This window comes from Melopsittacus undulatus, chromosome Z (assembly GCF_012275295.1).
Source record: "Melopsittacus undulatus isolate bMelUnd1 chromosome Z, bMelUnd1.mat.Z, whole genome shotgun sequence".
Lineage (NCBI taxonomy): Eukaryota > Metazoa > Chordata > Aves > Psittaciformes > Psittaculidae > Melopsittacus > Melopsittacus undulatus.
This window is the reverse complement of record NC_047557.1, coordinates 103,910,979-103,927,512: the sequence shown is the minus strand read 5'-3', so window position 1 is coordinate 103,927,512 and position 16,534 is coordinate 103,910,979. Positions and strand designations below refer to the sequence as shown.

Below are 16,534 nucleotides of genomic sequence, written 5' to 3'. Positions count from 1 at the left end.
CACAGCAAAAGATTAGACTTAAAATGAGTGTCAGTGATATGAGATTTAAATTTTCTTATCTTTCAGAAAAATACATATAGAATAATAGAATAGTTAGGGTTGGAAAGGACATTAAGCTCATCTAGTTCCATGGTCAGGGACACCTCACACTAAACCATATCACCCAAGGCTTTGTCCAACCTGGCCTTGAATACTGCCAGCAATGGAGCATTCACAACCTCCCTGGGCAACCCATTCCAGTACCTCACCACCCTAACAGTAAAGAATTTCTTCCTTATATCCAATCTAAACCTCTGCTGTTTAAGTTTCAACCGGTTACCCCTTGTCCTATCACTACAGTCCCTAATGAAGAGTCCCTCCCCAGCATCCCTGTAGGCCCCCTTCAGATACTGGAAGGCTGCTATGAGGTCTCCACGCAGCCTTCTCTTCTGCAGGCTGAACAGCCCCAACTTTCTCAGCCTATCTTCATATGGGAGGTGCTCCAGTCCCCTGATCATCCTCATGGCCTCCTCTGGACTTTGTCAAACAGTTCCATGTCCTTTTTATTTTGAGGACCCCAGAACTGTACACAGTACTCCAAGTGAGGTCTCACAAGAGCAGAGTAGAGGGGCAGGATCACCTCCTTTGACCTGCTGGTCACGCTCCTTTTGATGCAGCCCAGGGTACGGTTGCTTTCTGGGCTGTAAGTGCACACTGCTGGCTCATGTTCATTTTCTCATCAACCAACACCCCCAAGTCCTTCTCCTCAGGGCTGCCCTGAATTTCCTTTTTGCCCAACCTGTAGCTGTGTCTGGGATTGCTCCGACAAAGCTCATGGTTTCATGTTTGCTTCTGCAGACCAGCATAACCTACTTGATAATGTGATTCTTCATCGTTTAAGTCATGTCAAAAAGTAGCGTGAAGAACATACGGAATACCTTTTAAACAAAATGTAACAGGAAATTCTAAATAGTAGAATTCCAAGTAGTAGAATAAATGGTAGCCAACTCTTTTAGCAGTACTGAAGAACTGAGTGTCGGAAACAATGCTAGACCTTCAGTAGCAATGGGCTGGTAAAGAAGCCCAGTCCTAATAATCCTGACCCTTAATGAGGAACTAGGGGTGATGTTTTGGGCCTTTTGCTGCATTTATGTTACTGTTCTGATCTTGAATTACTTTGGTTGAATGGGAGTAATGTTGCATATGCTCAGATAGGTGAAAGAAAAATCAGTTTGTACCCAGAGTTTTGTAGGAGAGGGTAAACTAGTTAAACATAAGAGGTAATCTGGATCCGGAAGTATCTTATTAGAAGAGCAATTCAAACTTATCATTGGGCCCTGGGTTTAGTCAATTTTTAAAAGTATGTGAAGAAATGGTACTGTACATACACTTTCCTGTTTTGCAAGTCTGTGTACAAAATCCGTGTAAGTGGAGAAACTCGTGTTATTTGCTTGTTCAACCTACCAACTTCTAGTTATGTCTGATGCCTCTTGTGATAGTACAGGGCAGATTGTTCCCTTATTCAACTTCTGCATTTCACTGGGGAATTTTAAAAACCTGTATGGTATCCTCACTCAGATTTTCAGACTTAATCTATTATATTGTTTTTTGTATGGAAACTCATCCCTTTTTTCATACCCTCTTATGTACATTTTTCCTTTCTTCTGTGTTCTTTTCAAGATGAGTGAGCAAGAACTACAAACAGCATATAGGATGTGTGCACTGTGGATTGATGTAGCAGCATAGTAATTTTGTTTTCTGTTCATCTAATAATTTTTCCTGTTCAGTTTGTTTTGAGTGCTGATGAGCACTGAGCTGACATTTTCATAAATCTGTGATTCTGCGATTCTGTGATTTTCATAAATTTGTTTTTAGTGACCATAAAATAGTATTGGAGTGGTATAATTGACTAGGAACCTGGTATGTGTAAAAACACATTTGCTGCTTTATCATCATCATCATTACCACACAGATGATACAAAGGCAGATGAAAGTCTATAGTGTGGAATCAGAATTACAAGTTTTAGCAGTCAACCCATGGCTTTGTTATCAAAAGCTTAACCAGCAGCAGGCTTCCTCATGTTGCTTTGTGCCAACTTTTTCAATCATCTGTGAATGTGTAGTGCAACCCAGGTTTTATTAGCTTGCCAGATGGGACTGCAGTAGTTGCCCCAAACCATTTTGAAAAGGTTTGTTTTCATTTACTCATTTGTTGGCATATTCTCCTTGGCAAATATGTTTATGGCAGTTATCCCTTTTTCTGTTGTTTTTTTTTTTTTTTTGGTCACAGCCAGGAAGCTTATCTTCAATGCTCTTATATTAGAGTAGCTCAAGTTCAGAGTGTAGAATTATTTTTGATTAGGTAACCTAGTTTGTGCAGCGTGGGGTGCTACAGGTGAGTTCTTTGGAAAGGCAGGAAACAAATGCAGTAAAGGATGATTAAAAAAGTTGGGTTTTTGGTTTGGGGGTTTTGGTTTTCTCTAGCTGTGAATTACTGTTTTACTTATAGAAGTAAGCGCAGATGTATTATGATCTACTGACTGAAAATAATTTCATTGTTCAATTTTTTTTTTCTTCCCTGAAATGCAATTATTTGTGCAGCATAAAAGATGGGCTGTTATTTAGATCTTCCTGAAATTATTAAATGATAGTGGCTTGTAGTGATAGGACAAGGGGTAATGGGTTAAAACTTAAACAGGGGAAGTCTCGTTTGGATATAGGAAGGAAATTCTTTACTGTAAGGTGGTGAGGCACTGGAATAGGTTGCTCAGGGAAGCTGTGAATGCTCCATCCCCAGCAGTGTTCAAGGCCAGGTTGGACAAAGCCTTGGGTGATATGGTTTAGTGTGAGGTGTCCCTGCCCATGGCAGGGGGGTTGGAACCGGATGATCATAAGGTCCTTTCCAACCCTAACTATTCTATGATTCTGTATTTGCCTCCAGTTAAGAAAAAGCTGCAGAAAACTGGGTTACTTCTGTTTCACTTAAAGTGCTTTTGTCAGCTGAGTTGGGAAAGGGGTATCAGATGCTGTTATATCAGAGGCAATATTAAAAGAGTTTATTTGAGTTAGCTTTTAATGATTTTCATAAAACTGATGCCTGTTGCTTTTCCACAGGTGATGTTTATTAAGTTGTTACAGGAAGTTATATACTTAACAGAGAAGAAGGTCTAACACTAAGCCCCAAAGAATATTCTTGATGGGATTCCTTTGAGATGCAGTTATAGGTTGTATTGAAGAAGTATTTCTTTTCTTTCCTTTTGAATGAGGAGAAAATTATTATATAGGAAGTCTTTTAAAGGTTTTGATGACTATTTTTGTCGTAAAATATAAAACAATATTTGTGGCATAGCTTTTTAAATGTTGGGATTTTTATCCAAGAACAAAAGGGCTGGCCTCTTTTTCTCATTGTCTTACTTACTTTTGCAGGAAATGAGTTGGTTATCTTCTTGGCCGACCAAAAGGAGCCCTACTTTAAGCCCCGTGTTAAGTTACCAATGAAGTAAGTATTGATATGCAATGGTGAAATAATGGAAGTGGCTGGTTTTCTTGAACTTACATTTCTGTGGTCAGTGGGAACATGACTAGAATTGTCTGTGCTACTGTTATCTGTTTGACTGTGTTCAACTTGCCTTTAGAGCTCCAGTTCTTCGACAAGTTTCCTGATTAATTTCCTGATAGGTTTTTGGCTTGATTTGTTTGGATTTTGTAGGTCAGGTGACAGAATTTGTGGAGACAAGCTTGTTATTCATATTAACTTTATGGAATTTCTGTCTTTCTTTTTTGGTCCTTTAACTACTATTAAAAATACCAATATCTTGGAATATTTTTGCAGTTGACCTGTTTTTTCAGTACTTTATTTCCTAGTAAAGCGAAGTATTATTCTGCATCATAGGTTAGGTTTTTTTTGGCAGATAGTATTATTCTCTGTTCCAAGATGTGTTTTCAGGGGAATTCTTCTAGTTGCTCTAGTTACTAATGGAATCCAGGCAATATCAATCTGCTTTAGAAAGAGGTAGGGAGAATGGTGTTCTGATATTCCTGTGTGGAGACCTGTTCCCTTCTAAACTTTAAATACAGCTTTAAAAAAAGCAGAGTTTTTTAATAAATGTGGAATAATCTGTGTGGTTTTGTACATATGTATAATTTTAACCATAAGAGTATTGTAGGATATGTTATCGCTTAAGAGTAATGCTTACTAATAGTATTTTGTCTATGAATAGTTTAACTGCTCGTATAGCTCAGCTTCATCTTCTATAGTTCTGTATATTTTTACTTATTCCCTCCTACCTTGGAAGGAGCTAATTTGTTTAGTGAGTTAGGAATTATCTGCTTCTAATTCTTAACAGAATGATCAATGTTTGCATGTGTAAAGCAGTCCGAGTAGGTAACCAAGTCAAAAAAAGATAGAACAAAGAAATGTAGGGAGGAGAGGCAGGATGTGGTAGAAGGTAGGAGGAGATGACATTGTCTTAAAAAAGATCCCTACTTGTCTGACTCCTGCTATTTAAACTGCTCCTGTTGTGTTATGGTCTTGCTCTTGGAATGCAACCACAACACATTTTTGAAGACTGGCCCTACAAAAAATGAAGATTTACTGAAGTCTAGACAGCATTACCAAGCAGGCTATGGCTGAGGAATGCCTGTTAGCCAAAGTTTAGAGCTAACGTCTTCCTTCGTTAGAGGAAGACAGCCTGCAGAATGTTGATTTAAAGTTCCTTTTGCAATAGATAAAGCCTTTATAAAAACCCAGATTGTAAAGGACTAACTCATAACAATTGGGATAAAAAAGCAAGCCTTTGAACACACAAATACAATTTAAATTTTCATGCAGTTACTTGCATTTTTTTTTGTTTGTTTTAAATTCTAGATCTCTCAATGTCATTATAACCAGTGTAGTTCCTGGAGATTATGATGGTGATTCACAAATGGATGTCCTCCTGACTACGCGGACACAAAATCATGGCAAAGATGAACTTTCAGTGTTTATTTTCTGGGGGCACAACCAAACATTAGGTGAGTTACTGAAACTGCTTACTAGTAAGATTAATAGAACTCCTAATAATTCAAAGTGTTGTCAGAAAGTTAAAACTCATTTTGCAGTATAGTGGTTGTTTTAACAACTATAGTAGAGATTCATACCTTGCTGTTATCTTGCTTTTAAACTGTATTCAGTAATTAAGGAAAGTGAACAAAGCCAAGTTCTTTCAACTCTATTGAGCAAAAGGCATAACCAAACTATTACAGTTTGACAGAAACCTACTAACTGAAGAGCTACTTCTTGTGGCTTCCCCACAGGGCATGTCAGCCTCAGAAAGTTTATCTCAAAAGACTTATCTTGGATTTAAAATGTGCTGAGAACCTGTTGTAAAGTTTAGTTCATGAACTTTAAAAATATCATACCTAAATAAATAGATATAGCTGATTCTGTCCTAGGGTAGAGTCATTAACCGTGTAAACTCTTGAAATCTCCTGTTTTCTGTCAGCTTTGCTAGGAAGGGGTTTTGGGAAGAGTTCTGGGTTTCAAGGAGGATGGACAGCAAAAGCAGATACTCTTAAATCCACAAAAATAAGTAATCACTATTATAAACAACTGTGTTATAAAATATTAACAGCTCAGGCAAGTGACAGTATTAGATACCATTGCTTCTGGCTTTAATCAGAGGTGAAAACACCCTGGGAAAGTGCACTGGTTCAAGGATTAAGAGAATAGGAGTTATCTGTAGCATTGGGAAGATTGTGAAGGATTGGAATTAATTTATACTGTCTTGCTTCTGGATAATCAAATATTGTGAGGCACAAATGAGCATATGGTGCTTAGAAAAGGAGTCGGAGGTTAAAAATTCAGGCAGTGGATGTTATCTAGTGAAGTTAGAGGGAAAGAATGTGGTGAGTACTTGGGTAATGGAAGTATGACAGCTAAGTCAATAGAAGGTACTGTCATAAAATGTGGAAACTGGAAAGAGGAGAAACATGGGGAGATGAAGGAAACACAGATGATTTGGCAAGGAGTTTGGATTACAAGTAAAAGTGAACCCAGAGGTGACATAACCTGAATAGGACTTAAAATCTTCACTTCCCATTTAGGCAGTCTACCTTTAATCCTTATTTCAGACATTTAGTGTATATGATTAAGTATGGCGTTTACAGTGACAAAATGTTAAACAGAGGCCTTGTGTTAAATTTTTAGATCGTCTTCAGCCCAACTATTTCAGTTTTATTTGCCTGTGTGGTTGCAGTTGTGAATTGACAGAAGAATTGCGTCTTAAGTTAAAAGCACAAATGTAATAAAATATTGCTAACTGAATCAAAGTAATATTTTCTGGTTTCAGATCTTAACCATAAAACTATGTTAAATAAGACTTTTCATGATGAGCCTCTGGTAATGGAGTAAGTATGACCTACTTTTTTAGAAAGCATTTCTAATGGTGACTAAGAGCAACTTAAATATATTCTAATGCTGAAACTTAAAACACATACTCTTTAAGAGTACCATTGTATTTGTAATGTCGAGTGGTGTAACAAAAGATGACAAAACACAAGCCATCTTTGCAAGACTTGTCTATTTCATCATCCTGGCAATAGTAACTGAATTTTAATTTTAGTACTCTGTTTTATGCAGAAAAATAGCCATTCAGTTTTTGTTGAGTTTTGTAAAGCAAAGCCCTACTGATTGATCAGACTGAGCAAATAATCCCTTTCACAGTGCATTTACTTCTTTGTTAAATGCTGGACAGAAGAGGGGTTTTGGAAAATACAGCTGGAAAATCAAACGTACTGCATAGTGTAAAATACTGAAAGAAGCATACAGTTACCAGCAGCTCAGACAAGAGCCAAAATTCAGAAAAGGTTACACAGCTGAAAAGTCATCATTACTTGGAGGGAAAAAGCTAAACAAGTTCAAGTTAACTTAAGAACAGTTAATTTAAACTCCTATAATGGCTAAAGTGATACTGAAATACTTTTGTGCTTTCAGCTTTAATGGAGACTTGATTCCTGATGTCTTCGGCGTGACAAGTGATTCAAGTAAACCACAGATACTGATAGGCGGGTAAGCTAAGTGTTTGTTTATTCACATGAATTTCATAACTTACACATTGTGCATCTACTTCTTAGAGGCATAAAGCTCATGTTTTAGCTGGAACTGCAAACGCATGAATCTTTTCTCATTTCCATGTGTATCTTTAAACATTCTATAGCGATATCTCTAATACTGGGCAAGATGCCAAAGAACTTTTAATCTGTCTTTTGGAAAGAAGTTATCAGTTATTTGTTAAACACCCTACTGGACCCTAGAGCAGGACAGTTCACATTCCATTCAGTTTTCCTGATACTGCTTTCAAAGTCTGTAATCTGATTAAACGAACAGAAAGCTTTGGCTTCTGAGAGCAATTAGGTGTGATTCTGAGTTATTCATTATTCATTATTGAACCAGATGACCTTATTTTTTTTTCTTAACAACTGAAATTTGGGATTTGTACATCTTCTGCGAATGTTGCCAAACTGAACTTTGCATATGTTCAATCTTCGATAAGAAAGAACTTGATCATAGAATCATAGAATAGTTACGGTTGGAAAGGACCTTAAGATAATGTTGTGGGTTGGGAGTTCTTTGAAAAAGGAAAAAAAGCCTTAAAGAGAGGATACCTAAATTAGCATTCTTTCCCTGATTTAAAGATTTTTTTTCTCTTAGTTGTTAAAAAATGTGCTCAGAAGAGCAGAAATTGTTTTTAGGATGAGAGTTGGATTGTAAATGTCAAAATAAACACATTGTTCTTAGCTTTGTGATGAATATGAAAACTACTCTCAATATTTTCTTCTTGAACTATTTGCTTTTGTCTGGTAACAAATAATTTCCAGTGAGTTACTGGAAAAGTTGGGTATTGTTCTTGTGTTTTCTTAGAAGATTGGGCCTTTAAACCGGTTGTTTGAAGAAGTTTGCCTCTCCTGGCTTGCTATTTTGCAACTTTTAAGCGGAACTTATTAAGATTGTTTTGATTGTTTCTTAGCAGCCTTAACAGAAACTTGCAGCTCTATGCCTTTCAGGAGAAATCCAGGCACTGGCCTTCACAGCTTTTCTAGGTTTGCATAAAGTCAACACTTAGGTTTATTTAAAAGCAAGGTGTGTTAAGAAAGCTTTGCATTCCTATGTGGCTTCCTGTTGATAGTGTTTCAAGAAGAATTTTGTTACCACTGAAGAAATCAATGACTGCTCTGTGGCAACAATGTATCAGCTTGCTGCTTTGTATTTCCAAGGCCCTTAAAAAATGTTGAAATAGTGCTTTCCCCACTGCAGACCCATCAGTGAGTTTAACAAATCTATACTTGTTCCTGAATGGCCATTTTCCTTCCCTTCAAGTTGGTTTAAAAGTGGCATAGGGTGAACAACATCAAAATGGGTAAATTGAAACTATACCAGTGTTGGCAATATGGTTTTGGTCGTTAATCCCAACTTGATTTTTATCACCATTTATTTTTATTTTTCTATTTAAATTGATTGCTTTTGGAACACAGGTTTAAAATTGACAAGGGTGTTTCTGAACACCTTGCAATGATTATACACTGAAAAGCTTTATGAACTTTTGAAGATATGGAAAAATTTGAGTGATTTGTTCTGTTTTGTTAAAGAAATCCTTTCAGTAGTATTCAGATACAAATACTCATTGCAGCTCAATAAGACCTGAGTGTTACAGATAACAGCATAAGCAATTTCTTATTTGTGGACAACAGTTTTATGTCATCTGCTTAGAAGGTTTCTGTTTTTAATCTAAAACATTTTAACATTTATAGAGCTATGTAACTTCCTTGGCTACCTTCAGAATGGAATGCGTAGAAAAGCCTATAGAAAATATTTGTTTCTTTAAGATTAAGTGATTCTTTTAAGCATTTTCAAGACTAAGATCTATGATCTCTGGGAAGTAATCAGAAGCATTTTTGTTTCTTACCATACATGAGTCACGGGCTTATTTTAAAAGTCATTAGAACATCAGTAATATGTATACAATGTCACTAGAATAAAGAAAGGATTCTGGATTGTAGTCATATCACTGTCCTGCTACTGTGTAGTGCATATTCTTGGGTGACATGGTTTAGTCTTGGGTGACATGGTTTAGTGTGAGGTATCCCTGCCCATAGCAGAGGGGTTAGAACTAGATGATCTTAAGGTCCTTTCCAGCCCTAACTATTCTATGATTCTATATTGAGATTTTTCTGAGTGTATTAGCTAAGGACTCTGAAAGTAACTGATCTGATGATTCAACTGCTGTGACTTTCGACAGATTTTTATATTCCAGTGTGCTGCTAATAGGAAGGTTTGGTAGAAGTTCTGTCATTTTTAGAGCATAAACCATCAGGGCAAGTATGTTTATAAATAAACATATGGCCTATGTGGGAAATGACATAATTAGCCAGCAGGTCATCAAAATGTGAGAGTTTAATTCTTGTATTGATTTTTTTTAAGTAATTGCAAATAAAGTCCATTTACATGCAGCAATGAGCTGCTCTAACAGCATGTGATTACGTCCATTTTTGCTCATCTTTATTAATCCTAAAGTAGATTTCAGAAGTACTGATAATAAAACTGCTTGAGGAAACTAGGGAGGATAGCAATCAGTATCTCAAGATTTACAGTTGAAGTTTACGCACTAAATTTCATTTTGTGGAACTGACAATTTTCTGTGTACAAAAAAACCAATCCTTTAGAAAATTAATAAAATCTAACTGAAACCCCTGAGCTATCAATCATCCTTCTCAGAACCTTTCAAGCAATTATGCTAGTCACTTAGTATACTGTAAGCTAAGTAGTAATTTTAGCTTAGTATTAGGAGAACATGGTTTCTGTTCAATTTTATTTAAAGTTTCAATTTTTTTTTACAGTCTGTTACCATGATTAGCAATCCCTAAACACTGATGAAATGTATTGCTTTTTGTTCTTGTCTATAGGAACTTATCATGGCATGCTGCATTGGAAACCCAAAGTAATATGTATATACCACACTCTCATGCATTTATAGATTTAAATAAGGACTTCACTGCTGGTAAGTCCTAAAAGCATTAAATACCTTCCTAAAAATATTTATCACTAAGTATACAATGTAATGTATATCAATTTCCTTCTAATATCTTATGATGGTTGTAAGAAATCACTTCTGGAATGTTGTAATGAATATGACTTCACTACTTTGGATTTTTTAATTAGTATTTTAAATTACTTTATTTTAATATCTGTGGTTTGAAAATTCTGGGTTTTAAAACAGTAACTACTAAAATTAGGAACCTAGTAACATCTTCTAGTTCTTGATGGTAATTTAATTGAAGCTGATATTCCAGTTATCGCTCTGAATTGTTTTATGTTTACCATTAAAGAATTTTCCTCTTCCTGATGCTGTACTCTAGTCTTTAGTTTGCAATGGAATTTGAATTGGAAGCAGGTCTGCATTTTCTTCATCTTGAATATGAAAATAGTTTTGTAGTTTGTTCAGAAGAATGTTTTCAAAACTGGACTTATAATGTGTTTCTTGAAAATCTCAATATGACTTAATTCTATTTTGCGTTGTTAATTCTGTCACTGAGAAAATAGCATGTGAGACTTTATTCTTCTAGTAGTATACAAGCAATCCAATAAGTTATTTACAATTCAGTGTTCAAAAACAAGTGCTGTAGACAACTTTTCTTGTTGTAGTTAAACTGTATTCTTCCTTTGGTGGTTGTGGTTTTACTTTGTTTTTTGTTTGGTTATTTTTATTCTAATTTTGGATGTGGGTTTTTTTTTTAAATACACAATGCAATTTAGCCTTCAATTAACACAATGAATCTATTTATCACTTAAATACCTGGTTCACACCTCCAAGCACATTTAATTATTGAGTTAAACTTTTTTTTTCCCCCCACACTAAATCAATTCTGAAATGCTTTATCTTCTGCTAGATGTGCAATGTATGTCAATTCATATATGGTAATTTTGGAAAGAGAGCTTATTTTTTTGTCCTATATAGTAGCATGGGAACAAGAGAGGAAAGAGTCCATAATTTCAATTAAGATGTTTATAAATGTTGGGGATTAAGTTAATTGCTTTAGTTCATAGATAAACCTTAATACTCAGTTCTGGCACACTGCTGCATGAAACTGTCAAGTGGAAATTCCAACTGGAAAATTAAATATACAGCTTCCTACTATAATGAGTGTAATGTTATAACCAATTGTAACACATCTAGTTCTAAAAATACTTGGGAATTTTGTTTTAGTGGCATGGGCAGATAGAGGAACATTCCAAGTAGCATTTGAAAATTAATATATTTAAATCTAAACTCATAGGAAGATAAAGAACTCAAAGTTGCTTCCATAGATCAATCACATATCAATTTTTGCAAGCTTACACAGGTTTATGGCAGCTAATAGCCTAAAGAGTGTCCAGAGAGTTCCAGTTAGTGCTAATTACATATGGAAGTTCCTCTATGAAGCAGAAAAAGTCTGAATCTTTGTGGGAGTGCTAGGAGCTTTTATAGATTCACATCTGTATTTATATATCAAGATATGAATAGAAGTTTATATGACAAGAAGTCATTCTGAGAAGAAAACTTGAGAAAATAATAATAATAATTTTCTTTAAAATAGTATTTTTCTTCCAAGATGGAAATGGTAGATTGTTAGAGTTTTTTTGCTGTCCCTGTGAATATTTGACCAACTGTGCGCAAGGCACATGTTGCTAAAAAATAATACCTTATCAGTGATATCTGATATTTCATGACTGAAAAGTTATTGCAAAACTACCAGCTTTTGAAAAGATAAGCCACTAGTCATCTGGTCCGGTCCACACATTTATGGCAGTTCCCTCAAATCAGCTATATTAACTGCTCAAGAACCGTGGCTGGCGGGGAATGCAATTCATTTTCACTTGAGTTAAGCTGATCTAGCTCGCTGTGCAGCTTCAGGATTGCCAGAGCTAATGTTAGCACAGAGAGAAGGTTGACTTCTCTTTCAGTAGCAGTAGCTGTAGCCTGCCTTTAACCAAGCAGGAAATGGCACCTTGAGTCTCATTGTGCCTTTTCCAAAAAATACCTGTTTAGTGTTCTCTCCACGTCTCCTTTAATTTGTGTTTGTACAGAGTGGGCAGGTGACTCATAGTAGTAGTCATAAAAGTAGTCAGCTGATATAAATTAAAAAACAAAGCAAAATAAACCCCCCAGCCTTGTATGTAGGTATCTATACAGTACTGGTAGTGCACAGGGTCAAAATAAGGTGCTGATACTACTTTAGTATTCCTATGCCTAGTCCTGTCTTGCTCTGCAGCCTCAATAGACTTTGCAGAAGATTGCTAAATGCTTTCATCTTTGTTTAGCTCTATTCCCCGTCAGCTTAACTGGGGCAGTACAGCCTAACTACACCAGCAAAGAGGAGTCTGAATCATACTGATATTTCTCAGAGGAGTCTATTACTTAGAGGTTGGTTCAGGTAGAACTAGTGAAAAGAAGATGATTCTTTGACTCGGTATTCACCTGCAAGTTGGAACAAAACTTGAGTAAGAATGGGTCCTGGTACGCATAAAAATTATATTAATTAAGAGGGAGGCATTGATGAGGATGCAGTGGAACAGTCTGCACAGTGAAATCCTGTTGTCCATTTGATGATGCTGTGGTACTTTTTGACTGAAAGATTCAGTGTATTTGCTTACAGGCAATGGTAATATTTATGAATATGAAAATGTAGTTGTACCTAAAATGGATGCACTGTTTTGTTCTGTTGTTTTTCTTACAGATGAAAATCAAACCTCCAGAATATGCCATCTTTACTTGTTGGGTTTCTGGGTTGTTTTTTCATTAAGATCTTTTCCTAATATTCTGCAATGTTTTGGGGCTTTTTGTTTTCTGTAATAGGTGCAGCCAATCATGATTTTTAGCTGGACTGTTTTTGGCAACTCTACCATTATAAAAAGCTTGGGAGATTTAAAGTGTGCTTGACATAAAAAAAAAAATCCTCTCTGGGCTGAGTCTTTTTGCTGGTTTATTGCCTAACCCATTTTCAACCTGCTGGTATTAAACCTTCAAAAGAGAGCTTTTAATTGGCATGCTTCTCTCCGGATAAAAATAAAGTTGAATTGTTACATTTTTATTATATGAGAACGTGTTCATAAAGATGTTTTTAATCCCTAACAGTGCTTTATGAAAGCCTAACTATGTAAGGACTTTATAATGCAAAAATCCACTAAACAGAACAAAGATAATACTAATCTTTCTTGGTAAGATAAAACCTAGGCTGTTTCAGATGATAATGCTGCTGCTGTTTTATTTAAAAACAGCATCCTAATATAGAAATCTTGACTTCTTAGAATTTTATATCAGTAAATAATTTTGAGTTAGGCCAGGAGTTTTGTTTAATCTGTGCAAAAAATTACAGTATGAAATTTTTACCAAAGGGTCTATGTATGCTTTACAGGTAAAGATGAAGCAAATGAAACATTTTCAAGTGTCTTCTGCATGTGTATTAAACATGTTGCTCCAGGGAGGAGTACCTAGTTCATAGAATGGCCAAGATTGGAAAGGAAGTCTGGAAATGGTGTAGTCAGCCTACCCACCATCAATGTTACTTTCTGTATGTGCACTGAGACTGAAAAGTAAGAAGATACTGTTGTGGCTCTTGTTAGGATAGTAATACTTACTCACATGTATTATTAGCTGGTTTTGACAGCTAGCTTAAGAAAATGATCTTGAAGCTAGTAATAATAAGCTTGTCTGAACAGATTAACAGCAGGTGTATTTTATAGAGCATGAAATTCCAAGTGAGCATTTCCAAAGCAGCCTCTTCAAGAGGTCTTTCTTACAAACATCATGTCCTCAAACTGCAAAATTTACACTGCATGACTTACGAAGTATTTGTACAGTATGTAACTTTTAGGGTAGCAATTATTTTTGCTACATGTGATATTTTTCTGATTAGTTAGCTTGAATAAGTTAACTTGATTATTTCTATTTCAAACATCCTAAAATATCAGATGTTCATTTAGGGGTAATGCAGTCTTTCTAAGCCAAAATTGTAGTACTTAATCTTTTATTCCTAAGTAATTATTATCAAACAATAGATTTGTATGCACTCAGAGTTACAAGCCTCCTACCAAAAAGTCAGGCCATGACCCTGCAGATACTTGTAAAATATTCAAAGGTATGAGACAGGCTGCCTTGGACTCTGACTCATACTGTAACATCATACTGTACATCTGGCAATGTATCCTTGAATGCTAAAAAAAATAGCTAATGTATTAAATCTGCCTTATTTGGTTACATGATTCCAAATTTTGGAAATACTGCTTGTACAACCTGCCTTGTGTTGAACGCTAGCCCATGGTGTGTATAATTGCAGATAACTCAGGAACTGTTTATATAAAATGAAGGAAAAATCATAAATTTGATTTTGGGAAAACTTAAGTGAAAAAAACATTAGAAACAGCTTGCTATAAGCTGTTTGCTAGTCTCTTTAATGATTTCTGATGGTTAATTTTCTTATGTTGTTTTGCTTCGGCAATCTAGAAACACAATGTACCAGAACATTTACAGTGTGTTTTCTTTTTAATTCTTACTTCTTAGTTTAAATTAATAAATGTAGATAGTTTCCTTCTCTACCACCAATCATTCAAATCATGGGTGATATATCTGTTGTAACCATTTAAACCTGAATTTTGAAGACATGGCAATGCTTGATGTCATACACTGATTACATTTTTGGTGAGTTTCCTCTTGATGGAAGCTTGTAGCCTCTCTGCATGTTCTGTTATCATTAAAGCTTGTTTAATGCAATACATCTGCATTTATTCTCTAATAAAATAACCAATTTATGTTTGTGAGCAAATGATCTGGCCTTTTAAACCTTGACTGGCATTTTAAAACTGTGTATGTATGTATTGGAAGTCAAATTGTTCTCTCTGCTTTTGCCCCCACCATTTTTTTAATGTTTTTTTTCTCCAGGACAGATACTCAATAATGCTATAGCACTATTTCATTTCTTGACCAAGTACATTTTGTAATTTCTTAACTTTTAAGCTCTGTTACGAGAGCTTATCTGAGAGTTTACAGCAAATAATGGAGGCAAAAATGTATCATGAAAGATACATAAGATGTATTTTAGAGAATGTCAAGCTGTAAAGTTTTTTTTATTTGTTGCTTTTATTTTTATTATTTACAGATTTGTTATCTGTAATTAAAAATGCTTTGTGACATGATCTCCTGTTACCTCTATTTCCCCACTTCCTTCACAGTGTTCAGTACCACTGGAAGTTCCTGCTCAAGAGATGAAACTGGAATTGCTCAAATTAGCTGCATCTCCTCATGCTGCTGAGATTGATCTACTTTGACAATACCACTTTTGTTATTCATTGCTTGCCTCACAAAGAGAATTAAAGAACAAGTAGAGACTTTTGAGGAAAAAGAATAGCTATTTTAATCTTTCCCCAGTCTTTCTAAAACAACTTGTGACCTGTGTTATCTGCTTGACAGTTTTAATTTTAAAATTAAAAGAATGAGGGCTCTCAAAAGCTGTTGTTTTTAAAAATTTTTACTGATATAATTATATACACCAGGAGGTACTAATATGATATTTTTGTGGAGATACATAATATTTGTAGTAGTAAAGAAGTAAATTGGATATGCCTCAAACAGCATTTTGTTGAGAAAGCATGAACGTGAAAATGGGTTCTGAAAGCACACTTTAACACTGAATGGTCATCTTCTATTGCTTGAAACAATATTGTTGCCTTTATTCTGAAAATAAACTGAAGTTTCTGTAAGAAAATTCATGCGTAAAGTGCTAAAAAACAGATGAATAGTTCCACCTGCTCTGCCTGTTCAGAAGCATAACTATTCAGCATAAATATATTTTTTCCCTGTGATGTTTTAAAATTAATACATATGAATTCTTTCTATAGAATTTTTAACTAAGAAAGGGATTTTAGTGCTTACATTGTCTATAATTGTTTATCATCAATTTTACTAAATAGTTCCAGTAACCACTTACTAAATTGTGAAAGACCCATTTGAAAAACAGAGTAAATTCACAATCTCTTTTATTATAAGCATATTTCTTAAAAATTTTCAAACACAAATTAGCTTGTTTGGAACACATAAAGTCCTTTTCTTTTGCTTAAATTTTTCAGAGGAAGTTGTTACTGGAAGGAGTGGTTCCCTCACTAATAGGTTTTGGTGTAACTAGGACCAAAAATTCATGACAGGTGGACAGTAAACTCATTAGCATTGGTACTTTATATTGTATATAGCTGTAGGTAGGCAGTACATTTATTAATTTTCTCTACTACAGTCCTAATGCCAACTTGCAAACCAATCTGAATGTGAAATGGTAGAGAGTTTTTCTGCCTGCTCAAAAAACTTGAGTGTTTTGTGCTTCTGTTGATCAGGTTTGGTTTTCTGATTCCTTGTTATAGAGAAATAAAATTGACTACAATAACTTTTTTGCATAAAATTGGTCATATTAAAATTGCTGCACAACTAAATGTATATATACAACTAAAACAATTGTAAATAACATTTTAAATCTATTTTTAAATACTTTTTTCCTA

General features: G+C 35.1%; 1 protein-coding gene across 1 annotated transcript in view; it reads left to right on the top strand.

Annotated features, from left to right (window-relative positions):
• Positions 1–16,534, top strand: part of ITFG1 (integrin alpha FG-GAP repeat containing 1) — a 78,391-nt gene that overhangs the window by 1,070 nt on the left and 60,787 nt on the right. The window contains exons 2-6 of the mRNA XM_005141677.4: positions 3,406–3,478; positions 4,847–4,992; positions 6,309–6,366; positions 6,953–7,027; positions 9,919–10,013. Coding sequence (XP_005141734.4) covers positions 3,406–3,478; positions 4,847–4,992; positions 6,309–6,366; positions 6,953–7,027; positions 9,919–10,013 — 447 coding nt within the window. The remainder of the gene's footprint in view (positions 1–3,405; positions 3,479–4,846; positions 4,993–6,308; positions 6,367–6,952; positions 7,028–9,918; positions 10,014–16,534) is intronic.